Source organism: Dendrobates tinctorius, unplaced genomic scaffold (genome assembly GCF_039654945.1).
Source record: "Dendrobates tinctorius isolate UK_male_01 unplaced genomic scaffold, ASM3965494v1 ptg000393l, whole genome shotgun sequence".
Classification (NCBI taxonomy): domain Eukaryota; kingdom Metazoa; phylum Chordata; class Amphibia; order Anura; family Dendrobatidae; genus Dendrobates; species Dendrobates tinctorius.
Window position 1 is genome coordinate 665,040 of NW_027362059.1, and position 27,475 is coordinate 692,514.

The window sequence follows — 27,475 nt, forward strand, 5'->3', positions numbered from 1 at the left end:
CAGCTTTTTAACCAAAGTGCTCTGCGGCCTAAATTTGAAAGGGCGCATGCACGGGCGGCACCACGGACGGAATCTACTGCGGCGTCCGCCAGGAATTCCGCTGCCTTCTGTAGGGAAGGTATTGCCTCCAGCAATGTCTCCCTTGGGCATTTATTCTTAATTTGGTCACTTAATTCGTCTAACCACTTGACCATAGCACGTGCTGTACAAGTGGCGGCCACCCCCGGTTTAAATGACCAAGCCGATGCTTCCCAAACAGACTTTAGAAAAGCATCTGCTTTCTTGTCAAGGGGATCTTTTAAGGCGCCCATGTCCTCAAATGGTAATGCTATTCCTCTGGATGTACTAGCAATGGCGGCATCTAGTCTGGGAGCTTTTTCCCATTTATCACATACCTCCTCATCAAACGGGTATTTACGTTTGAGCGCCTGCGGTATGGAAATTTTTTTGTTGGGTTTCTTCCATTCTCGCTTGATTAAATTTAACAGGCTATCATGGAAAGGAAAAACCCTTCGTTCTTTCCCCTCAAGGTTGCTAAACATAGCATCTTGAATTGATTTTGGCTCTTTTGGTGTCTCAAGTACCATTGTGGACCTTACAAGCTTTAGTAACTTCCCAATGTCCTCAGATAGGAAATATGGACGACCCTTTTCCTCGTCCGAGGAGTCCAGGTCCGAGTCCGAGGCCCCTATCTCCCCTTGCTCTTCCTCAAACTCTGTATCAGTAGTTATCTCTGTGGGAGGGAGAGGTGGAGGTTGGGGCCGGGGTTGGGGCAGGTGTTATGTCGGAGCTAGGTGTCTGCTCTCTTAATTCATCTTTTACTTGATCCCGGATCATAGCTTTAATGCTCTGGAGCAGGGATGGTGACTCTTCGGCCACTGTCTTTTTAATGCATGAGCGACAGAGTCGCTTCTCATACGTTTTAGCTAGGGCCTTTTTGCATAATGCACATTCCTTGTTCTTTTGTTTGGATGAGGCCTTTCCCTACAGAAGACATATATAGGGCAATTGTTAATATATTGTGCTGCCTTACAAAGGCACGCACCCGGCCCCTTTCCTGGGTACCCCGGTAGCCGGTGGCTCTTCCTCCTGTGCGTTCCTCTCGACCTCAGGATCCATTTGCCTTCTGCTGCTGGTCTGGCTCTATAACACTGGAGCCCGTGTGCAGCCTCTCAGGGACCAGTTGCGCCTGCCTCGTCTCCCTTTTTATGGAGGAGCGGTGCGCGCTTCTGGGACTGCTCCCGCCCGGAAGTGCCCGGTACACCGCTCCCCCGGCGTGTGACGTCACTTCCGGCGCGACCCCAGAAGCCGTCGCCACTCAGTCGGCGCCAGCGGCATGGTGGCCACGCCTCCCCCGGCCCTACCTCCCACTGGAGCGGCCGCCGGGGAGTCACACGAGGAGGACACCGCTCACAGCGCCCACCGAGCTGGGCTGACAGGCGCGCGCCCCGCTGCCATCCTCTCCCCTTGGACCTCGGCCTCCTGACCGGACATCATCAGAGGGGGATCCCTCCGGAGGCACAGGCTCTGCCCCAAGCATTCCGCCTGCAGTTAACAGGAAACCAAACTGGGGAGAGAGGTGCCGCCCCCTTCTTATGTCTCTGCTACAGGTTTCCTGTTTCCTGGGGGCGGATACCTTCTCTCATGTCTGCGGTGCTGTCATGGGGAAGGGAAAAAGGGGGTGTCTGCGGCTCGTCGTGGTGGGGGGGTATGCTTTTCCTGTGGGAAGCCAGGCCATTTCATGAGAGCCTGCCCAGTGCATGCCAAGTCTCCAGACGAACCTATGCAAGTAGGAGGAGCTAGTTTGTGTACGGAGCTGCCTACGGTTCAGGGAGTGGTGTTGGCATGTTTGTACTGTGGGAAGACTGGTCATGTCCTGAAGGCTTGGCCAACCCGCGCCAAATTATCTGTGCCATCTGAGAAGCCGCATTCCCCTGGTCGCTTGGAGGGAGGCGACCAGGGAGTGTATATTTCCTCCATTTTGCCCTCCCAAGGTACCATGTCAGCAGAGGTGTTGGCTGGCGGCGTACCGGAGATGATAGATTGGCGGGCGAGGGAAGTAGTCAGCTGGGAGCAGTCGTGTGAGGGCTGCTGCCTAGGGACTACTGTCTCTGTCGTCTCTCCTCAACCGGCCCCTTTCTCTCCAGTGAGAGCAGCAGATGTGCTGCAGGAGGGTAGGGGCAAGTCTCAACCCTCGCCACTAGCCAACCCTGGGAGGCACAGACCTCGTGGTGGAAGGGGTTGGAGGGTGGTATACCCCGTGGTGAATTGTGGGGATGTGAGGGTGGTGACACAGGGGGATGCCTCTGTTGTCAATCCCAGAAAGAACTCACCGAATTGTGACAAACGAATGTGTGGCAATAAACGTTCAGGTCTGGACCTGTGTGTGAACGAGCATGTATGGGTGGCCACCAAAAAACATCCAGTGGAAGTATGTTGCGGAGTCCTTCCAGCTCGAGTTACCCCCAAACATGCACATATACAACTCGTTCCCCAGGTCGGCGCTTCGGAGATGTGTGGTGCCTCCAGAACATACGTTGCCAATACCAGCGGTGCTCGTTTGTCATCAACCTGATGTGCACGGAATTGCTGGGGTGAACTCTGGACCTGGGCGTCCCCGCTGTAGGTGGTTCCCTGATGACGAGCAGTCTTGAGGTTCCAGAGGCCCCTCATTAAGGGAGGTTTCTGTCATGATCCATGCTGGATCATGACAGATAAAAGCACATGTAACCTTTTTTTTTTTCCTTAAGCTGTGTGCTTAAGTTTGGTTTTGCCCCGGTGGCCATTAGGATTATTACACAGTGGTGTCTTTTGCTCTAGTTTGCCCCCGGTGGTGGTGAGCGTCATTGCACTCTGGTTTCTTTAGTTTAGTGCATGTGATTATAAAGCAGGTGTGATTGCTCTGGCTCTGCTATAAAAGAGTGTCAGGTGGTTGCAATCACTGTTGGTGATAGTGTTCATTTCAACCATCCTTGGTGGAGGAAGGATCTAGAGAGAGGTCCTGACAGCTCAGTCAGAGCCCTGGTGTGGAAGGAGTCAGAGGGGATTTCCTTGCAGCTCTGACAGAGCTTGGTGGCAGCTATTCAGGAGGAAAGCTGCATTCTGGTGGTGGACTCTGTTGCTGGGAGCAAGAGCAACAGAGCAAAGCTAAGTGGTGTTTCCCTGTTTGTATTTTTCCCTGGTGTGTATTAGTACAGCGGTGGGGCCAGTGCCTGCATCACCCAGCTCCCTAGCAAGGGATAGGTGTAGGTTGTGCTAGGGTGACAGGTATCCTGATCGGCGCCCGGTGCAGTACCGGCCTAGGGAACGTTAGGAGTGTGAGGGACACTGACTCAAGGGAGTGCAGGAGGTCTCCACGTCCCCGTTCCCTATCGCAGGGCCCACCGTTGTAACTGCTTCCCCTTCCCCCGTGTCTTGCTGTTTTAGTTACCGGCCTGCGGGCCGTGTCACACAGGACAGTTTCACGTGCCGTGTCTTGTTGTTTCAGTTACCGGCCTGCGGGTCGTGTCACACAGGACGGGTCCACGTGACAGCAGGGCGTTAACTGCATTCTGGGCACTCTGACGGCGGGTGACAGCGGCTGTATAGGCCATCTCCCTGGGGATTTCCACAGTCCCAACAGCCTGCTCGGCTATGGGATCTACCCCCCCATCTTCCCCCCACTATCTCGGAAGCAGTACTATATATGGGGCAGTTACCTTCCTTTGTGGCACTGATCAGTTTTAACGGCATCACCTTCTTCATGGTTTCTGTGCATCTCCCCATTTCCCTTAGCACTGACGCTTGCTCCTGTTAGGGAGTCCTCAGCCATAACACCCCGCAATGTGACATAGCTGAGAACTCCTGCACCTCCAGATACATCATCATTATTTGGTAAAGCATGCACATTCACTAGCATTAACATTACCCTCAATATGAGATCGGGGAGGGGTGTCAGGACATAATACGCAAACATCCCCCCAAAATCAATTAACAGATACAGCTACCATTGGAAGTGGGGGAACAGGCAGATACAGCTACCAGAGGAGGGAGGTAGGAGGAAAAGACAATATGGCTACCAGGGAAGGTGGGGGGACAGGCAGATACGGCTACCAGAAGGGAGGGGGGACGGGCACATACAGTTACTAGAGTGGAGGGGGAGCGGGCATGTACGGCTACCAGAGCAGGTGAGGGAACGGACAATTATGGCTGCTAGAGGAGATGAGCAATGTAGCTACCAGAGGAGGTGGGAGGACATGGCTACCAGAGCAGGTTGGGGGATGAGCAATTATGGCTGTCAGAGGGGAGGGGGACGGGCAGATGTGAAAACCAGAGGAGATGGGGGCAGGCAGATACGGCTACCAGAGGAGGTGGAGGGACAGGTAGATACGGCTACCAAAGGAGGTGAGGGGGCAGGCAGATACGGCTACCAGAAGGGAGGGGGAATGGGTAGATACGCTACCAGAGGAGGTGGGTGGATGAGCAGATATGGCTACCAGAGGAGGTGGGGGGATGCCAGATACAGCTACCAGAGGTGATGGGGGTACGGACATATATGACTACCAGAGTAGGTGGCGGGACATGGAGATACAGCTACCAGAGGAGACGGGGAGGCAGGCAAGTACGGCTACCAGAGGAAATAGCGGGACACGCAAAAGTAGGTGGGGGGAGATGGGCAAATACGGCTACCAGAGGAGGTGGGGGACGGACAGATACAGCTAACAGAGATGGGGAAACGGGCAGATACAGCTACCAGAGGGCAGGATGACAAGCAAATACGGCTACCAGAAAGGAGGGGGATGAGCAGATACGGTGGGTGGAACGTCTTGGCCAAGGAGCGCCTTGGCTGGGGGGAGCGTCTAGGCCGAATAGCGCCTTGGCTGGAGGGAGCGTCTTGGCAGGGGGAGCGCCTTGCCGGGGGGGAGGGTCGTGGCCTGGGGGAGCGGCTTGCTCTGGGGGGAGCGTCTTGGCAGGGGGAGCGTCTTGGCCTGGGGGAGCGTCTTGGCCTGGGGGAGAGCGTCTTTGCCTGGGGGGGAGCGTCTTGGCCTGGGGGGGGAGCGTCTTGGCCTGGGGGGGGAGCGTCTTGGCCTGGGGGGAGCGTCTTGGCCTGGGGGGGGGGAGCGCCTTGGCCTGCGGGGGGAGCACCTTGGCCTGGGGGAGCGTCTTGGCAGGGGGGAGCGCCTTGGGGGGAGCGCCTTGGCTGGGGGTGGGGGTGAGTGTCTTGGCTGTAAGGGGGGAAGGTCTTGCCCGGGGGGAGCGCCTTGGCTGGGGGTGAGGGTGAGTGTCTTGGCTGTAAGGGCGGAGCGTCTTGCCCGGGGGGAGCGCCTTGGCCTGGGGGGGCACGTCTTAAGGCCCTCCGATCTCATTACAATTAACTTCTGTCCTCTTTGGCAGTGGATCCATTTCACATTAAGAATAGTTAGAGCCGGGATTTAGGAGGACCCGGCTCAATAAACCCCATTACAGAAAAGTGTCACTTACCCTGTTCTTGTGTGCATTGACAGAGGCATAGCGCACGGTCCCTCGAAATCCAGCTACGTTTCGAGGCTGTGAGGGGATTAAAAACAGAAGTGATTGTGGCAGGTGGGTGAGGGTAGCTGTCAGTCCAACTGAGAATGAGCCCCCACTTCTCTGTGATGTGTAGTTATTGTGAGGATGTATAATGTGTCCTGACTGAAATCCTCCACCAACTACCCAGCAATGATCCCCTACATGACATGCACCCTCCTGATGTGGAGGCTGCCCCTCACAAGAGGCCGATGATCCCCAACATGTATAAAATGAAAGAAACAAAGTAAGAAAAATCAGCAAAAGAAAGAAAACAGAAGAATTCGGAAATCACAGGACGACCAGAGATAAAATTACCCAGGGGCCACCTCCTAAATAAGCAGAGAGACCTAGAAAGGTGGCCGCTCCTTCATGGCTTCTATCTACGGGTCGTCATGATCCCCACCAGTCGACCCAGGTGTAAATGTAAAATGTCTCAAACCAAGGAGAGGATGGATGATGGACACTCACACTGCGCATCCCAGTCGCCAAAACTAAACTGCGGCGCAACGGCTCGAAAAATAAACTGAAAAACAGAAAGAATAAAATAATGGAAAACAAACAACGTCATCAACGTAAAAAGACCAACAAAAGGCCCCTCCCGTAGGGGAACAGCACGCACCACCGGCGGCTGCTCACACCCGCCCCACTCACCGGACGGACCTCCCCGTTTGTGTTGGTGTATTGACGGGCCAAACCAAAGTCCAGCATGTAGCACTTCCTGTAGGTGGAGGGCAGGCGACCCATGGCAAAGTTAGACTGCGGAGCAGACAGGACACAGTTAGGACCTGCAGAGCTGCGCTCCGGCCTCCGGTACTAGCACTATCCTCATTACACAATAAGGAGACATCAGAGTGAGAAGCTGCACAGAAGGGACAGAAGACCCTCACAATAAGAAGGGCCATTAAATGACGACAGACAGATAGATCTATAGATAGATGGATAGATAATAGATAGATGATAGATATGGGATAGATAGATAGAGATAGAGATAGATATAGATAACAGATAATAGATAGATCTATAGATAGATGGATATATAATAAATAGATGATAGATGATAGATAGATAATAAATAGATCATATATGATAGATAATAGCTAGATATATAATAGATAGATAATAGACAGATAATAAAAAGATAATAAATAGTAGATAACAGATAGTAGATGTCACGCCGCTGCAATGAAGGAAATTGCAAGCTCCACTAGATGGCAATAGAGTGGAGGGAGGACTGCACACAGCAAGGCCAGACCTGCAATGAAGCGGCAAGGCCACCACCAGGTGGCAGCAGAATAGTCAAACAAGCCGGGTCAATATAAGACTGTAGCGCAGAACCAAAGAATGACCAAACACAGAATCATAAACAAGCCAAATGGGTCCGTATCGGTAAGGAGCAGATATGCCAAAGACAAGAGACAAACAGCAGGTCAGGGTCTAAGACAGTCAAAACCAGGGAGTCAATCCACGAAAGGGAAACACCGAGTCCAGAAGAGAAGAGGGGATAAACAGACAGGGGTTCAGTAAGCAAGCAGCAGGACAAATCAGGGCAAACGGGGTCAGCTACACACGCCATAGGCGGAAACTATAACTGACATCGTCTGCAGGATGCAGCGGAGCTAAATAGCCAACCTGAGAGCAGACTGAGGCTGAGAAAGTTAACCCCCTGGCATGACCAGATGGGAAAAAGGGAAGACAGGACTCAAAACCCGGTCTTGTTCATGACAGTACCCTCCTCTCAAGAGGGGTCACCGGACCACAACGTGAATGAAATGCCTGAATCAATCAATCTGCATGGACAGATCACTCCTCAGGACCGTACCCCCTCCAATGAACCAAGTACTGAAGCGACCGGCGGACCATGCGAGAATCCACAATCTGCTCTACTTCATACTCAGTCTGACCATTCACAGGTGGCGGAAGGGATGGAGACCTAACAGAGGGAGACACAAATGACTTCAGGAGGAACTTATGGAACACATTGGGGATCCGAAGTGATGGAGGAGGGGCAAGCGAAAAGCAACTGGGTTGACCACATCTATGATCTCGTAAGGGCCAAGAAACTTGGGACCCAGCTTAACAGAAGGAACCTTCAACCTTATGTTCTTGATAGACAACCATACCTTATGCACTACTAAAAATACCGGCCCTGAAGACCGTTGCTTGTCCGCAAAATGTTTATGTTTGCCGTGAGCCGCCCCAATGTTCTTTTAGACCTCTCTCCACACCTCCCCCAACTGCTGAATAGCCGAATCAGCCCCAGGACACCCTGAATCCAGCCAAGAGAACACACCAAAATTGGGGTGAAAACCGTACTTACAAAAGAATGGAGAGGTGCCCCTGGACTGATTGATCCAATTATTAAATGCAAACTCCGCCACTGGTAACCAAGACCACCAATAATCCTGCTGAGACGTGGAAAGACACTGCAAAATTTGTTCAAGAGACTGATTGGTCCTCTCCGTCTGACCGTGGGCTTCGGGATGATAGGCCGAGGAGAAGGCCAAACTAATACCTAACCTTTTACAAAAAGCCCTCCAGAATTTGGCCACAAATTGTACACCTCTATCACAAACAACACCATGCAGCCGTACAACGTGCTCAACAAACAACCTCGATAGTGTTTCTGCATTATGCAGTCCTGCCAAAGGCACAAAATGCGCCTGTTTACTGAAACTGTCCACCACCACCCAGAATACAGTTTTGCCATTGGAAGGAGGGAGATCAGTGATAAAGTGGATGGACAAATGAGTACAAGGTCTATTCGGAAATGGCAATGGCACCAATTCCCCAGCAGTCCCTAAAATGGTGGGAGCACTCCCAGTCGCTCTGTCTCGGGAGGTCCTTCCTCCCCAGTCACTGGAAAATAATCACGACGGATGCCAGCCTTCTCAGCTGGGGAGCAGTTCTCCAGGATCTGACAGTCCAGGGTCGGTGGACAGCTCAGGAATCTGCTCTCCCCATCAACATTCTGGAACACTGAGCAGTATTCCTTTCCCTAGTACAATGGCAGGAACTTCTTCAGGGACCCAATTCGGGTTCAGACCGACAACGCCACGGCGGTGGCGTATGTCAACCACCAAGGGGGGACTCGAAGTCGGGCAGTGATGTCAGAGGTTGCTTGGATCCTGTCTTGGGCCGAGCGGAATGTTCCAGCAATCTCCGCGGTGCACATACCAGGGGTCAAAAACTGGGCAAAAGACTTTCTCAGCCGAGAAGGGCTGGCCGCAGGCGAATGGTCTCTGCACTAGTCAGTCTTCAACAAAATTTGTCTCAGGTGGGGGACTCCAGAAGTCGACCTAATGGCGTGCAGGCTCAACCACAAGGTTCCACAGTTTGTGTCCAGATCTCGCGACCCGCTGGCAATCGGTCTTGAAGCTCTAGCGATATCTTGGGCACAGTTCTCCCTTCCGTACCTACAGTTAGGTCCATATATATTTGGACAGAGACAACATTTTTCTAATTTTGGTTCTAGACATTACCACAATGAATTTAAAAAAAAACAATTCAGATGCAGTTGAAGTTCAGACTTTCAGCTTTCATTTGAGAGTATCCACATTAACATTGGAGGAAGGGTTTAGGAGTTTCAGCTCCTTAATATTCAAAAGTGAAAAAAGTGGACTTTATTCAGACTCACATAACATGGCGATGTTTCGGCTCAAACTGAGCCTTTCTCAAGCCTGATAATTGATAATATAGATAGATAAATAGATAATAGATGATAGATAATAGATAGATCATAGATAGATATATGATAGATAACAGATAATAGATGGAGAGATAGATAATAGATAACAGATAATAGACAGATAGATAGATAGGTCTTCAATTTAGTAAAACCGTATGTCTTATGCTGCATCTTCCCTTCTCAGACATTATGTCTACAGCCGATAGAGCAGGATGTAAAACTTTCTGCACCCCTGCTCAAAATTACTGCTATTGTGAACAGTTTAGCAAGTTAAAGATTAAATTATCTTTAAAAGGGGCTAAAGTTAAAGACGACGTATTTCCTTTGTATTTTGGGCAAAAAAAAAGAAAATATATAACGTAATTTTTATAATTATAAAAAATGAAATGGCCGATGTACAAGTTTGTGCACCCTTGGAGATTTCTGGGCTCAGATAACTCTGACCAAGGTTTCAGATCTTAATCAGCCTGTTCGGGTTCTGGCTCGTTCATGATCATTGTTAGCAAAGGTCGGGTGATGAAAATTTTTTAGCTTCATAAAAACCCAGCTTCATCTAACCTTGTGCCAAAAAATAGCAGCCAGGGGTTCTTCTACGGAACAATCAGGAAGGAGATGTCACTCCTGTGCTGCTGAAGATGAATCCACAATGGTTTCCAACAGATAAAAATGAAAACATTTATTGCACAGGTTTACAGGGTCAACACCACGTTTCGAGGTCGCGCAGGACCTCTTCATCAGGTTTCTGTTACATATAGGTTCTTCTAAGCAGCTGCCTAGCACTGTGAAAATGAGAATGGTGGAGGTCTATAAAGCAGGAGAAAGCTGTACGAAGAGAGCAAAGCGTTTTCAAGTTGCCAAGTCCTCAGTTCAAAATGCAATTAATAAATGGCAGTTACCAGGAACAGTGGAGGTCAAGATAAGGTCTGGAAGACAAAGCAAAATTTCAGTGAGAGCTGCTCGCAGGATTGCTAGAGGAAAATCAGAACCTGCGCTTGACTTGACTGCAAAAGATCTTCAGAAAGATTTAGCAGCCTCTGGAGTTGTGGTATATTGTCCTACTGTTCAGAGACACCTGCACAAATATGGCCTTCATGGAAGTTATCAGAAGAAAACCTCTCCTGCGTCCTCATTATAAAATTCAGCGTCAGAAGTATGAAAAGAACATCTAAACAAGCCTGACGCATTTTGGAAACAAATCCGGTGGACCGAAGAGGTTTAAATAGATCCCTGTGGCTGAAATGATCACAGGTATGTGTGGAGAAAAAAAGACACAGAATTTCAGGAAAAGAACATCTCACCTAACATTAAGCATGAGGGTGGATCAATCATGCTTTGGGGTTATGTTGCAGCCAATGGCAAGGGGAATATTTCACAGGTAGAGGCAAGAATGAATTCAATTAAATTTCAACAAATTCTTGATGCAAACATAACACCATCTGTAAAAAAGTTGAAGATGAAAAGAGGAAGAGGATGGCTGCTACAAATGGAGAATGATCCTAAACACACAGCAAAATCCACAATAGATGACCTCAAAAGGCGCAAGATGAAGGTTTTACAATGGCCCTCACAGTCCCCTGATCTGAACATCATTGAAAATCCTCAAAATAGAGGAAGCAAGACACCCCAGGAATCTCACAGAAAGGGAGGAATTCTCCAAATATGGATGAAAATCCCTTAAAGAATAGAAAGACTCTTGTCTGGCTACAAAAAGCGTTTACAAGCTTTGATACCTGCAAAATGGAGCGCCACTAGGTACTAACCACGTAGGGAGCCAAAAGTTTTGCATGCAACCATTTTCCTTTCTGCAATTTTTTAAATTGTTAAAGATGATTTTTTTCTTGCCTAAAATACATAGGAAATGTGTCATCTGTAACTTTAGATCATTTCATGCTCAACTTGCTGAACAGTTCACAAGAACAGTAATTTTGACCAGAGGTGCCCAAACTTTTACACGCCACTGTATCTCCACATATCTTCCCTCTAGCATATATCTTTACACAAAATCTCTCCATCAAATATCTCCACACATCACGTCTCCAGCAGATATCTCCACAAATCACATCTCCCTCAGATATCCACACATCACATCTCCAGCAGATATCTGCACACATCACGTCTCCAGCAGATATCTGCACACATCACGTCTCCAGCAGATATCTCCACACGTCACGTCTCCAGCAGATATCTGTACACATCACGTCTCCGGCAGATATCTGCACACATCACGTCTCCGGCAGATATCTGCACACATCGCGTCTCCGGCAGATATCTGCACACATCGCGTCTCCGGCAGATATCTGCACACATCGCGTCTCCGGCAGATATCTGCACACATCAAGTCTCCCGTCAGATATCTGCACACATCAAGTCTCCCGTCAGATATCTCCACACATCACGTCTCCGGCAGATATCTCCACACATCAAGTATCCGGCAGATATCTCCACACGTCACGTCTCCGGCAGATATCTCCACACGTCACGTCTCCGGCAGATATCTCCACACATCACGTCTCCGGCAGATATCTCCACACATCACGTCTCCAGCAGATACACATCACGTCTCCAACAGATATCTCCACACATCACGTCTCCGGCAGATATCTGCACACATCACGCCTCCAGCAGATATCTCCACACATCACGTCTCCAACAGATATCTGCACACATCACGTCTCCAGCAGATATCTCCACACATCACGTCTCCAGCAGATACCATCACGTCTCCAACAGATATCTGCACACATCATGTCTCCAGCAGATATCTGCACACATCACGTCTCCAGCAGATACACATCACTTTTCCAGCAGATATCTGCACACATCACGTCTCCAGCAGATATCTGCACACATCACGTCTCCAGCAGATATCTGCACACATCACGTCTCCAGCAGATATCTGCACACATCATGTCTCCAGCAGATATCTGCACACATCACGTCTCCAGCAGATATCTGCACACATCACGTCTCCAGCAGATATCTCCACACATCACGTCTCCAGCAGATATCTGCACACATCACGTCTCCAGCAGATATCTGCACACATCACGTCTCCAGCAGATATCTCCACACATCACGTCTCCAGCAGATATCGCCACATATCACGTCTCCAGCAGATATCGCCACACATCACGTCTCCAGCAGATACCATCACGTCTCCAACAGATATCTGCACACATCACGTCTCCAGCAGATATCTCCACACATCACGTCTCCAGCAGATATCGCCACACATCACGTCTCCAGCAGATTCCATCACTTCTCCAGCAGATATCGCCACACATGACGTCTCCAGCAGATACCATCACGTCTCCAACAGATATCTGCACACATCACGTCTCCAGCAGATATCTCCACACATCACGTCTCCAGCAGATATCTGCACACATCACGTCTCCAGCAGATATCTGCACACATCACGTCTCCAGCAGATATCTCCACACATCACGTCTCCAGCAGATATCTCCACACATCACGTCTCCAGCAGATATCTCCACACATCACGTCTCCAGCAGATACCATCACGTCTCCAACAGATATCTGCACACATCATGTCTCCAGCAGATATCTGCACACATCACGTCTCCAGCAGATACACATCACTTTTCCAGCAGATATCTGCACACATCACGTCTCCAGCAGATATCTGCATACATCACGTCTCCAGCAGATATCTGCACACATCATGTCTCCAGCAGATATCTGCACACATCACGTCTCCAGCAGATATCTGCACACATCACGTCTCCAGCAGATATCTCCACACATCACGTCTCCAGCAGATATCGCCATACATCACGTCTCCAGCAGATATCTGCACACATTACGTCTCCAGCAGATATCACCACACATCACGTCTCCAGCAGATACCATCACGTCTCCAACAGATATCGCCACACATCACGTCTCCAGCAGATACCATCACGTCTCCAACAGATATCTCCACACATCACGTCTCCAGCAGATATCGCCACACATCACGTCTCCAGCAGATACCATCACGTCTCCAGCAGATATCGCCACACATCACGTCTCCAGCAGATACCATCACGTCTCCAACAGATATCTGCACACATCACGTCTCCAGCAGATATCTCCACACATCACGTCTCCAGCAGATATCTGCACACATCACGTATCCAGCAGATATCTCCACACATCACGTCTCCAGCAGATATCTCCACACATCACGTCTCCAGCAGATATCTACACACATCACATCTCCAGCAGATATCTGCACACATCACGTCTCCAGCAGATATCTGCACACATCACGTCTCCAGCAGATATCTGCACACATCACGTCTCCAGCAGATATCTGCACACATCACGTCTCCAGCAGATACACATAACGTCTCCAGCAGATATCTCCACACATTACATCTCCAGCAGATATCTCCACACATCACGTCTCCAGCAGATACCATCACGTCTCCAACAGATATCTGCACACATCATGTCTCCAGCAGATATCTGCACACATCACGTCTCCAGCAGATACACATCACTTTTCCAGCAGATATCTGCACACATCACGTCTCCAGCAGATATCTGCATACATCACGTCTCCAGCAGATATCTGCACACATCATGTCTCCAGCAGATATCTGCACACATCACGTCTCCAGCAGATATCTGCACACATCACGTCTCCAGCAGATATCTGCACACATCACGTCTCCAGCAGATATCTGCACACATCACGTCTCCAGCAGATATCTCCACACATCACGTCTCCAGCAGATATCTGCACACATCACGTCTCCAGCAGATATCTCCACACATCACGTCTCCAGCAGATATCGCCATACATCACGTCTCCAGCAGATATCTGCACACATCTCGTCTCCAGCAGATACACATCACTTTTCCAGCAGATATCTGCACACATCACGTCTCCAGCAGATATCTGCATACATCACGTCTCCAGCAGATATCTGCACACATCACGTCTCCAGCAGATATCTGCACACATCATGTCTCCAGCAGATATCTGCACACATCACGTCTCCAGCAGATATCTGCACACATCACGTCTCCAGCAGATATCTGCACACATCACGTCTCCAGCAGATATCTGCACACATCACGTCTCCAGCAGATATCTCCACACATCACGTCTCCAGCAGATATCTCCACACATCACGTCTCCAGCAGATATCTCCACACATCACGTCTCCAGCAGATATCTGCACACATCACGTCTCCAGCAGATATCTGCACACATCACGTCTCCAGCAGATATCTCCACACATCACGTCTCCAGCAGATATCGCCACACATCACGTCTCCAGCAGATATCTGCACACATCACGTCTCCAGCAGATATCTGCACACATCACGTCTCCAGCAGATATCTCCACACATCACGTCTCCAGCAGATATCGCCACACATCACGTCTCCAGCAGATACCATCACGTCTCCAACAGATATCTGCACACATCACGTCTCCAGCAGATATCTCCACACATCACGTCTCCAGCAGATATCTGCACACATCACGTCTCCAGCAGATATCTGCACACATCACGTCTCCAGCAGATATCTCCACACATCACGTCTCCAGCAGATATCTGCACACATCACGTCTCCAACAGATATCTGCACACATCACGTCTCCAGCAGATATCTCCACACATCACGTCTCCAGCAGATATCGCTACACATCACGTCTCCAGCAGATACCATCACGTCTCCAGCAGATATCGCCACACATCACGTCTCCAGCAGATACCATCACGTCTCCAACAGATATCTGCACACATCACGTCTCCAGCAGATATCTCCACACATCACGTCTCCAGCAGATATCTGCACACATCACGTCTCCAGCAGATATCTGCACACATCACGTCTCCAGCAGATATCTCCACACATCACGTCTCCAGCAGATATCTCCACACATCACGTCTCCAGCAGATATCTACACACATCACATCTCCAGCAGATATCTGCACACATCACGTCTCCAGCAGATATCTGCACACATCACGTCTCCAGCAGATATCTACACACATCACATCTCCAGCAGATATCTGCACACATCACGTCTCCAGCAGATATCGCCACACATCACGTCTCCAGCAGATATCTGCACACATCACGTCTCCAGCAGATATCTGCACACATCACGTCTCCAGCAGATATCTCCACACATCACGTCTCCAGCAGATATCGCCACACATCACGTCTCCAGCAGATACCATCACGTCTCCAACAGATATCTGCACACATCACGTCTCCAGCAGATATCTCCACACATCACGTCTCCAGCAGATATCTGCACACATCACGTCTCCAGCAGATATCTGCACACATCACGTCTCCAGCAGATATCTCCACACATCACGTCTCCAGCAGATATCTGCACACATCACGTCTCCAACAGATATCTGCACACATCACGTCTCCAGCAGATATCTCCACACATCACGTCTCCAGCAGATATCGCCACACATCACGTCTCCAGCAGATACCATCACGTCTCCAGCAGATATCGCCACACATCACGTCTCCAGCAGATACCATCACGTCTCCAACAGATATCTGCACACATCACGTCTCCAGCAGATATCTCCACACATCACGTCTCCAGCAGATATCTGCACACATCACGTATCCAGCAGATATCTCCACACATCACGTCTCCAGCAGATATCTCCACACATCACGTCTCCAGCAGATATCTACACACATCACATCTCCAGCAGATATCTGCACACATCACGTCTCCAGCAGATATCTGCACACATCACGTCTCCAGCAGATATCTGCACACATCACGTCTCCAGCAGATATCTGCACACATCACGTCTCCAGCAGATACACATAACGTCTCCAGCAGATATCTCCACACATTACATCTCCAGCAGATATCTCCACACATCACGTCTCCAGCAGATACCATCACGTCTCCAACAGATATCTGCACACATCATGTCTCCAGCAGATATCTGCACACATCACGTCTCCAGCAGATACACATCACTTTTCCAGCAGATATCTGCACACATCACGTCTCCAGCAGATATCTGCATACATCACGTCTCCAGCAGATATCTGCACACATCATGTCTCCAGCAGATATCTGCACACATCACATCTCCAGCAGATATCTGCACACATCACGTCTCCAGCAGATATCTGCACACATCACATCTCCAGCAGATATCTGCACACATCACGTCTCCAGCAGATATCTGCACACATCACGTCTCCAGCAGATATCTCCACACATCACGTCTCCAGCAGATATCTGCACACATCACGTCTCCAGCAGATATCTCCACACATCACGTCTCCAGCAGATATCGCCATACATCACGTCTCCAGCAGATATCTGCACACATCTCGTCTCCAGCAGATACACATCACTTTTCCAGCAGATATCTGCACACATCACGTCTCCAGCAGATATCTGCATACATCACGTCTCCAGCAGATATCTGCACACATCACGTCTCCAGCAGATATCTGCACACATCACGTCTCCAGCAGATATCTGCACACATCACGTCTCCAGCAGATATCTGCACACATCACGTCTCCAGCAGATATCTGCACACATCACGTCTCCAGCAGATATCTCCACACATCACGTCTCCAGCAGATATCGCCACACATCACGTCTCCAGCAGATATCTGCACACATCACGTCTCCAGCAGATATCTGCACACATCACGTCTCCAGCAGATATCTCCACACATCACGTCTCCAGCAGATATCGCCACACATCACGTCTCCAGCAGATACCATCACGTCTCCAACAGATATCTGCACACATCACGTCTCCAGCAGATATCTCCACACATCACGTCTCCAGCAGATATCTGCACACATCACGTCTCCAGCAGATATCGCCACACATCACGTCTCCAGCAGATATCTGCACACATCACGTCTCCAGCAGATATCGCCACACATCACGTCTCCAGCAGATATCTGCACACATCACGTCTCCAACAGATATCTGCACACATCACGTCTCCAGCAGATATCTCCACACATCACGTCTCCAGCAGATATCTGCACACATCACGTCTCCAGCAGATATCTGCACACATCACGTCTCCAGCAGATATCTCCACACATCACGTCTCCAGCAGATATCTCCACACATCACGTCTCCAGCAGATATCTCCACACATCACGTCTCCAGCAGATACCATCACGTCTCCAACAGATATCTGCACACATCATGTCTCCAGCAGATATCTGCACACATCACGTCTCCAGCAGATACACATCACTTTTCCAGCAGATATCTGCACACATCACGTCTCCAGCAGATATCTGCACACATCACGTCTCCAGCAGATATCTGCACACATCACGTCTCCAGCAGATATCTGCACACATCACGTCTCCAGCAGATATCTGCACACATCACGTCTCCAGCAGATATCTCCACACATCACGTCTCCAGCAGATATCGCCATACATCACGTCTCCAGCAGATATCTGCACACATCACGTCTCCAGCAGATATCTGCACACATTACGTCTCCAGCAGATATCTCCACACATCACGTCTCCAGCAGATATCACCACACATCACGTCTCCAGCAGATACCATCACGTCTCCAACAGATATCGCCACACATCACGTCTCCAGCAGATACCATCACGTCTCCAACAGATATCTCCACACATCACGTCTCCAGCAGATATCGCCACACATCACGTCTCCAGCAGATACCATCACGTCTCCAGCAGATATCTCCACACATCACGTCTCCAACAGATATCTCCACACATCACGTCTCCAGCAGATATCTGCACACATCACGTCTCCAGCAGATATCTGCACACATCACGTCTCCAGCAGATATCTGCACACATCACGTCTCCAGCAGATATCTGCACACATCACGTTTCCAGCAGATACACATCACGTCTCCAGCAGATATCTCCACACATTACATATCTCCAGCAGATATCTCCACACATCACGTCTCCAGCAGATATCTGCACACATCACGTCTCCAGCAGATATCTGCACACATCATGTCTCCAGCAGATATCTCCACATATCACATCTCCAGCAGATATCTCCACACATCACGTCTCCAGCAGATATCTGCACACATCACGTCTCCAACAGATATCTGCACACATCACGTCTCCAGCAGATATCTCCACACATCACGTCTCCAGCAGATACCATCACGTCTCCAGCAGATATCTCCACACATCATGTCTCCAGCAGATATCTGCACACATCACGTTTCCAGCAGATACACATCACGTCTCCAGCAGATACACATCACGTCTCCAGCAGATATCTCCACACATTACATCTCCAGCAGATATCTGAACATGATGGCCCCCAGAATACAGAACTCACAGGCTTGATGTCACGGTGCAGGAAACCCACTGAGTGGATAGAATCTATAGACTCCAAGATTTGTTTTCCTAGGCGGAGGGTGGTGCTCATGGTGAAGGTGCCACGGGGTTGACTCCTGCGCAGATCTGCCAAGTTCCGGCCCTGTGACCAATGAAGATGGTCAGTAATGAACATGTATTCAGCAGATAAGAAGGTCCTGTGACATTAGAGTCCATTACACCCACCATATATTAACGCATGGCTCTCCAAATTAAATAAAGCATGGAGTGACCAACCATAGACTGTATGCTGCACAAGATGGGGCGATCGATTAGAAACCATACAAAGTGACCTCCTGTTCACACAATAGTGTGTACATTGGATATAAAAAGTCTATACACCCCCTCGTAAAATGCCAGGTTTTTGTCAGGTAAAATATCCTTACAAGAGGAATCATTTCAGAACGTTTTCCCCCTTAATGCTGCCCATAACCTGTACTAATCCATTGAAAAAAATAATCTGAACTTATTTTAAGCAGGAAAATAAAACCACAACCACATGTTTGTAGCTTTAAGTGTGCACACCCTCCTATAACTGGGGCTGTGGTTGTGCTCAGAACCAGCAGATCACATTTCCCTGATGTTACGTTGTAGTCAGCGCTTGGCCGCCGACATTACAGTAATTCCGATTAACCCCTGAGAAAGTGTCGCTGCTCCAGGAGGACTTTCCTGAAAGTTTCTGGTTCATAAACAGCTGACAACACAGCAAAGGATCTCATTGTGGAAAGTTGTCAGTCAGGAGCAGGTTCAAATACATTTCCCAGGCATCAGATCTACCATGGAGGCTGTGAAGACGTCATCAAGGAGGGGCTGAAATCTGGCGCAACAGTGACATTACCGAGAATTAGACATCCTCCAAAAAGTAACGAAAACACAAGGAGAAAATGGTCCAGGAAACTACCGAGAGGCCAACAGCAACAATAAAGGAGAACTGTGCTTTCAGGTGGTCAGAAAAAGCTGTCTTCTGTGTACAGTAGGAACATCACCATTTGGTCATGACGTGACATTCTCACCTGTCTTCCCCTTTCCTCGCTCAGTCTGTAACTTGCAATCCACCTTTGCTGGAGGAGACGAGCTGCTGCCATTTCCCCAATGAAGAGCAATATTAAAAGGTGAAAAAAGTTCTGAAATGATTGCACTACATGATAAAACCGTGGCGTTTTACCAGGGACTTCTATCCACTGTACATGGTGCTATAGTAACTGTCGCCTCCTCGCTATTCTCCCGACCCTATGCCTGGTGTCATCTGATGGCCGTGGGTGCACCAGGCTTATCAGCTTATCTCTGCAGAGGTTTTACCTGGAGCTGCATCACCACATAGTTGAACTTCTCGTTTCGTCCACAACCAATAAATCTGCAAACATGATCCTTTCCTGTAGAGATATAAGCAGGGAGACTCGGGGAAGATGTGGGCCATAGAGCAGCGCTTCCCACCTGTGCTCTGGATCTCCTTAGCTTTGCACTGGTGAATTCATTATCGTCAGGGCATCAGTCAGGGCCTCACATGTTGTCTCTCTGGGTATCCTCAAATCCTGACATGTTGGGGGAAGAGGAGCACTGGGGAAAAGGCAGGGTCCAGCAGAAACTCATGAGGAACAAGCTCACCAAGGCGCACACGCCTCTACGGGAACCCTAATGTGCCTGCTAGAACGTGGAGACATAATCCTGCTGTAAGCATGAACCCTACAGAACGGAGTGTGGGCAGAAGATCCAACGTAGGCCATGGACATTGGGAACCATGGTCTTACATGGACTGAAACAAGGGTCAGGCAAGGGGGTGTCCTAACATTTCCCCTCAATAATGCACCCTAAAGAAAAGCCCTGCCTAACCATGGAAGCTGGCAACCTAGATAAACAACACAAGTTATGGTGCTCTCATATACGGAGCCAAAGTCTGGTCCTGCCCAATATATGGTCAGGTGTGTATATAGCCCCAACATTCATAAGTGATCAAACAATTAGGCAAAATATCACATGCAGATAATAAAGCGCAAATTGTGCTTAATTCCACAAATACAGAGTATACAATGGTATCCTTACACCCATGTGGGGAGAGAGCGAATAAAGAAACCGGGCACAGACCAGATGCAAATAGTTACTTCAGTGAGAAGGACCCCATATAGCTACCAAAGTGCGGCAACCTCGACGTGTTTTCCTATTCATGCTGCCTCATCGGCAGGAATTAGAAGGTAGTCCATAATGGGTGGTTTTCTGGCGTTATAATGCCATAGTTGGAACAAAAGAGGGTGAAAAATGTAGAACTGATGCAAGAGTTTCTCTTTTACTTTTCCTCAGATTGCTCCACTCCTGATTTTGGCTTACAAATGCTGATGTAAAATACTGAGCAAATACAGAACATGTGAATGTGGCCTAAATCGGAGCAGCTAAATGTTCCTCAGGACTATGAGAAATGGTTTCTAGTTTCTTGTAATCACCTTGAAGCTTCTTTAAGACTGCCACCTCCATCTTCAGAACTTGCTTAGGTTGCTGTGCTGACTCCACCTTCAATGCAACATTTTCCCGAGTCAGCAGGTCCATGGCCTCATAGATCTCACCAAATCCTCCCCCGCCAATCTTCTTCAGCTAGAATAAGTGCAAAACAATCAGCAATCAATGATGTCATGGTTGACAGCTCCAGTTTATACATCCAGACAGAAGATGTTACCAGGATGTCTATCAGACATTATCACCAGGTGTCTACACCAATTCACCAGACATTCACACCATGGTATCCACACCAATCCACCAGACATTCACACTATGGCGCCCACACCAATCCACCAGACATTCACACCATGGTATCCACACCAATCCACCACACATTCACACCATGGCATCCACACCAATCCACCAGACATTCACACTATGGCGTCCACACCAATCCACCAGACATTCACACCATGGTATCCACACCAATCCACCAGACATTCACACGATGGCGTCCACACCAGTCCACCAGACATTCACACCATGGTATCCACACCAATTCACCAGACATTCACACCATGGTATCTACACCAATCCACCAGACATTCACACCATGGTATCCACACCAATTCACCAGACATTCACACCATGGTATCCACACCAATCCACCAGACATTCACACTATGGCATCCACACCAATCCACCAGACATTCACACCATGGTATCCACACCAATCCACCAGACATTCACACCATGGCGTCCACACCAATCCACCAGACATTCACACCATGGCGTCCACACCAATCCATCATTCACACCATGGTGTGCACACCAATCCACCAGACATTCACACCATGGTATCCACACCAATCCACCAGACATTCACACCATGGCGTCCACACCAAAACACCAGACATTCACACCATGGCATCCACACCAATCCACCATTCACACCATGGTATCCACACCAATCCACCAGACAGTCACACCATAGCGTCCACACCAAAACACCAGACATTCACACCATGGCATCCACACCAATCCACCATTCACACCATGGTATCCACACCAATCCACCAGACAGTCACACCATGGCGTCCACACCAAAACACCAGACATTCACACCATGGCATCCACACCAATCCACCAGACATTCACACCATGGCATCCACACCAATCCACCAGACATTCACACTATGGCGTCCACACCAATCCACCAGACATTCACACCTTGGCGTCCACACCAATCCACCAGACATTCACACCATGGCGTCCACACCAATCCACCAGACATTATCACCAGGGTGTCTACACCAATCCACCAGACATTCACACCATGGTGTCCACACCAATCCACCAGACATTATCACCAGGGTTTCTACACCAATCCACCAGACATTCACACCATGGTATCCACACCAATCCACCAGACATTCACACCATGGCGTCCACACCAAAACACCAGACATTCACACCATGGCATCCACACCAATCCACCATTCACACCATGGTATCCACACCAATCCACCAGACAGTCACACCATAGCGTCCACACCAAAACACCAGACATTCACACCATGGCATCCACACCAATCCACCATTCACACCATGGTATCCACACCAATCCACCAGACAGTCACACCATGGCGTCCACACCAAAACACCAGACATTCACACCATGGCATCCACACCAATCCACCAGACATTCACACCATGGCATCCACACCAATCCACCAGACATTCACACTATGGCGTCCACACCAATCCACCAGACATTCACACCTTGGCGTCCACACCAATCCACCAGACATTCACACCATGGCGTCCACACCAATCCACCAGACATTATCACCAGGGTGTCTACACCAATCCACCAGACATTCACACCATGGTGTCCACACCAATCCACCAGACATTATCACCAGGGTTTCTACACCAATCCACCAGACATTCACACCATGGTATCCACACCAATCCACCAGACATTCACACCATGTTATCCACACCAATCCACCAGACATTCACACCATGGCATCCACACCAATTCACCAGACATTCACACCATGGTATCCACACCAATTCACCAGACATTCACACCAATCCACCAGACATTCACACCATGGTATCCACACCAATCCACCAGACATTCACACCATGGTATCCACACCAATCCACCAGACATTCACACCATGGTATCCACACCAATCCACCAGACATTCACACCATGTTATCCACACCAATCCACCAGACATTCACACCATGGCGTTCACACCAATCCACCAGACATTCACACCATGGTATCCACACCAATCCACCAGACATTCACACCATGGTATCCACACCAATACACCAGACATTCACACCATGGCATCCACACCAAAACACCAGACATTCACACCATGGCATCCACACCAATCCACCAGACATTCACACCATGGTATCCACACCAATCCACCAGACAGTCACACCATGGCGTCTACACCAAAACACCAGACATTCACACCATGGCATCCACACCAATCCACCAGACATTCACACCATGGCATCCACACCAATCCACCAGACATTCACACTATGGCGTCCACACCAATCCACCAGACATTCACACCCTGGCGTCCACACCAATCCACCAGACATTCACACCCTGGCGTCCACACCAATCCACCAGACATTCACACCATGGCGTCCACACCAATCCACCAGACATTCACACCATGGCGTCCACACCAATCCACCAGACATTATCACCAGGGTGTATACACCAATCCACCAGACATTCACACCATGGTGTCCACACCAATCCACCAGACATTATCACCAGGCTTTCTACACCAATCCACCAGACATTCACACCATGGTATCCACACCAATCCACCAGACATTCACACCATGGCTTCCACACCAATGCACCAGACATTCACACCATGGCATCCACACCAACCCACCAGACATTCACACCATGGCGTCCACACCAACCCACCAGACATTCACACCATGGCATCCACACCAATGCACCAGACATTCACACCATGGCGTCCACACCAATCCACCAGACATTCACACCATGGTGTCCACACCAATCCACCAGACATTATCACCAGGGTGTCTACACCAATCCACCAGACATTCACACCATGGCGTCCACACCAACCCACCAGACATTCACACCATGGCATCCACACCAATGCACCAGACATTCACACCATGGCATCCACACCAACGCACCAGACATTCATACCATGGCGTCCACACCAACCCACCAGACATTCACACCATGGCGTTCACACCAACCCACCAGACATTCACACCATGGCGTCCACACCAACCCACCAGACATTCACACCATGGCGTCCACACCAACCCACCAGACATTCACACCATGGCATCCACACCAATGCACCAGACATTCACACCATGGCTTCCACACCAATCCACCAGACATTCACACCATGGTATCTACACCAATCCACCAGACATTCACACCATAGTGTCCACACCAATCCACCAGACATTATCACCAGGGTGACTAAACCAATCCACCAGACATTCACACCATGGCATCCACACCAATCCACAAGACATTCACACCATGGTATCTACACCAATCCACCAGACATTCACACCATGGCATCCACACTATGGCGTCCACACCAATCCACCAGACATTCACACCATGGCATCCACACCAATCCACCAGACATTATCACCAGGGTGTCTACACCAATCCACCAGACATTCACACCATGGCATCCACACCAATACACCAGACATTCACACCATGGTATCCACACCAATCCACCAGACATTCACACCATAGTGTCCACACCAATCCACCAGACATTATCACCAGGGTGTCTACACCAATCCACCAGACATTCACACCACGGTATCCACACTAATCCACCAGACATTCACACCATGGCGTCCACACCAATCCACCAGACATTCACACCATGGCGTCCACACCAATCCACCATACATTCACACCATGGCGTCCACACCAATCCACCAGACAGTCACACCATGGCGTCCACACCAATCCACCAGACATTCACACCATGGTATCCACACCTATCCACCAGTTCTCACAATAGCGCCTACAAAAACCTGACACATATCATCTCCAGGGTGTCCACACTAATCCACCATTCACACTATGGCGTCCACACCAATCCACCAGACATTCACACCATGGTATCCACACCAATTCACCAGACATTCACACCATGGCGTCCACACCAATGCACCAGACATTCACACCATGGCGTCCACACCAATCCACCAGACATTCACACCATGGTATCCACACCTATCCACCAGTTCTCACAATAGCGCCTACAAGAACCTGACACATATTATCTCCAGGGTGTCCACACTAATCCACCATTCACACTATGGCGTCCACACCAATCCACCAGACATTCACACCATGGTATCCACACCAATTCACCAGACATTCACACCATGGTATCCACACCAATTCACCAGACATTCACACCATGGTATCCACACAAATCCACCCAACATTCACACCATGGCGTCCACACCAATCCACCAGACATTCACACCATAGTATCCACACCAATCCACCAGACATTCACACCATGGCGTCCACACCAATCCAACAGACATTCACACCATGGTATCCACACCAATCCACCAGACATTCACACCATGGCGTCCACACCAGTCCACCAGACATTAACACCATGGTATCCACACCAATCCACCAGTTCTCACAATAGCGCCTACAAGAACCCGACACATATCATCTCCAGGGTGTCCACTCTAATCCACCAGACATTATCACCATGTTGTCTACAAGAACCCCCTACTCCAAACCGCACTGATTGATGCCTCACACACTGATGGACCCATAGACAGATATCCTTGATAAAGGCTACAAGCCAAAACGTTGCATTATTTTGTCTATAAATCATTAAAATAGGTGAATTCATGAATATAACCTTTTGAAAAGTTTGCTTTTGTTACACTTTCTGTGTCAAAGGTTATCTTTACAACCGTCTACAAGAACCCGACAGACAGTATCACATTGGGGTCTATACCAATACACTACATGTTCTCACTATGATGTTTTCACCTATTCACCAGACTGTGTCCTCCCTTTGTGGCTACACCAATCCACCACATGTACTCATCAAGGCATTAACACATAACTACTAGACGTTCCCACCATGGTGTCTATACCAATACACCACACGTTCTCACCATGAAGTCTACATCAAACTACCAGACATTCTCACCATGGTGTCTACAACAATGCACCAGATGTTCTCACCTTGACGCCTACAAGAACCCACCAGACGTTTTCATTGTGGTGTCTACAGCAATCTAGCAGGCATTCTCATCGTGGTGTCAACACCAATACACCAGACGTTCTCACTGTGGCATCCACATCAATTCACCAAATGTTCTTAAAATGGTGTCTACATCAACACACCAGAAATTCTTACAAGTGTGTCTATCTACACCAACACAGCAGATGTTCTCACCAATCCACCTGACTTTATCACCTTGGTGTCTAAATCAATCCACTAGACACTATAAGAATGGTGTATACACCAATTCACCAAACATTATCACCATGGCATCTACACCAACACACCAGATGTTCTCACCAGCGTGACTATACCAAACACAGCAGAAATTCTCACCATTGTGTTTACACCAATCCATCAGATATACTCACAGTGTTTCTATACCAACACAATAGAAATAGTCACCATGGTGTGTACACCAATCCACCAGATGTTCTTACCATGGTATATACATCAACACAGCAGACGTTCTCACCAGATGGCCTACAAGAACTCAGCAGACATTATCACTAGGGTGTCTACACCAAAATACCAAACATTATCCCCATGTTCTCTACACTAATCCATCAAATGTTCTCACCATGGCATCTACACCAACACTCCAGACATTCTCACCAGCGTGTCTGCACCAACATAGAAGCTATGACAGAGCTGTGTACATCAATCCACCAAATGATCTTACCATGGCATCTACACTAACACACCAGATGTTCTCATCATGCTATCTATACCAACACACCAGATATTATTCTCACCATGGTGTCTATATCAACAGACATACACCAGACTTCCTCATCATAGTGTCTATGCCATCCCACAAGATGTTTATCACGGTTCCTACACTAACACATAAAAGTTATCACCATGGTGTCTACACCAATATAGCTGAAGTTCTCACCATGGAGTCAAACCCAAGACACCAGATATTATTTTCACCATGGTATCTACACCAACATATCAGATGTTCTCACCATGGTGTCCACATCAACCCACTAGAAGTTCACACATTGGTGTATACACCAACACATCAGAACGTTTTACCATGGGGTCTCCACCAACAAAGTAGCAACACAGCAGAGATTTTCACCATGGATGGTGTCTACACCAAT

At 48.9% G+C, this 27,475-nt stretch overlaps 1 protein-coding gene across 3 annotated transcripts in view; it reads right to left on the minus strand.

Annotated features, from left to right (window-relative positions):
- TTBK1 (tau tubulin kinase 1) overlaps positions 1–27,475 on the minus strand; it is a 268,616-nt gene that overhangs the window by 145,748 nt on the left and 95,393 nt on the right. For 2 of the 3 annotated variants that reach the window (XM_073563520.1, XM_073563521.1), the window contains exons 3-7: positions 21,036–21,183; positions 19,900–19,973; positions 18,563–18,703; positions 6,181–6,285; positions 5,461–5,526 (exon numbers count right to left, since the gene is read on the minus strand). In XM_073563520.1, coding sequence (XP_073419621.1) covers positions 5,461–5,526; positions 6,181–6,285; positions 18,563–18,703; positions 19,900–19,973; positions 21,036–21,183 — 534 coding nt within the window. The remainder of the gene's footprint in view (positions 1–5,460; positions 5,527–6,180; positions 6,286–18,562; positions 18,704–19,899; positions 19,974–21,035; positions 21,184–27,475) is intronic. The other variant, XM_073563522.1, reaches the window with a different exon arrangement.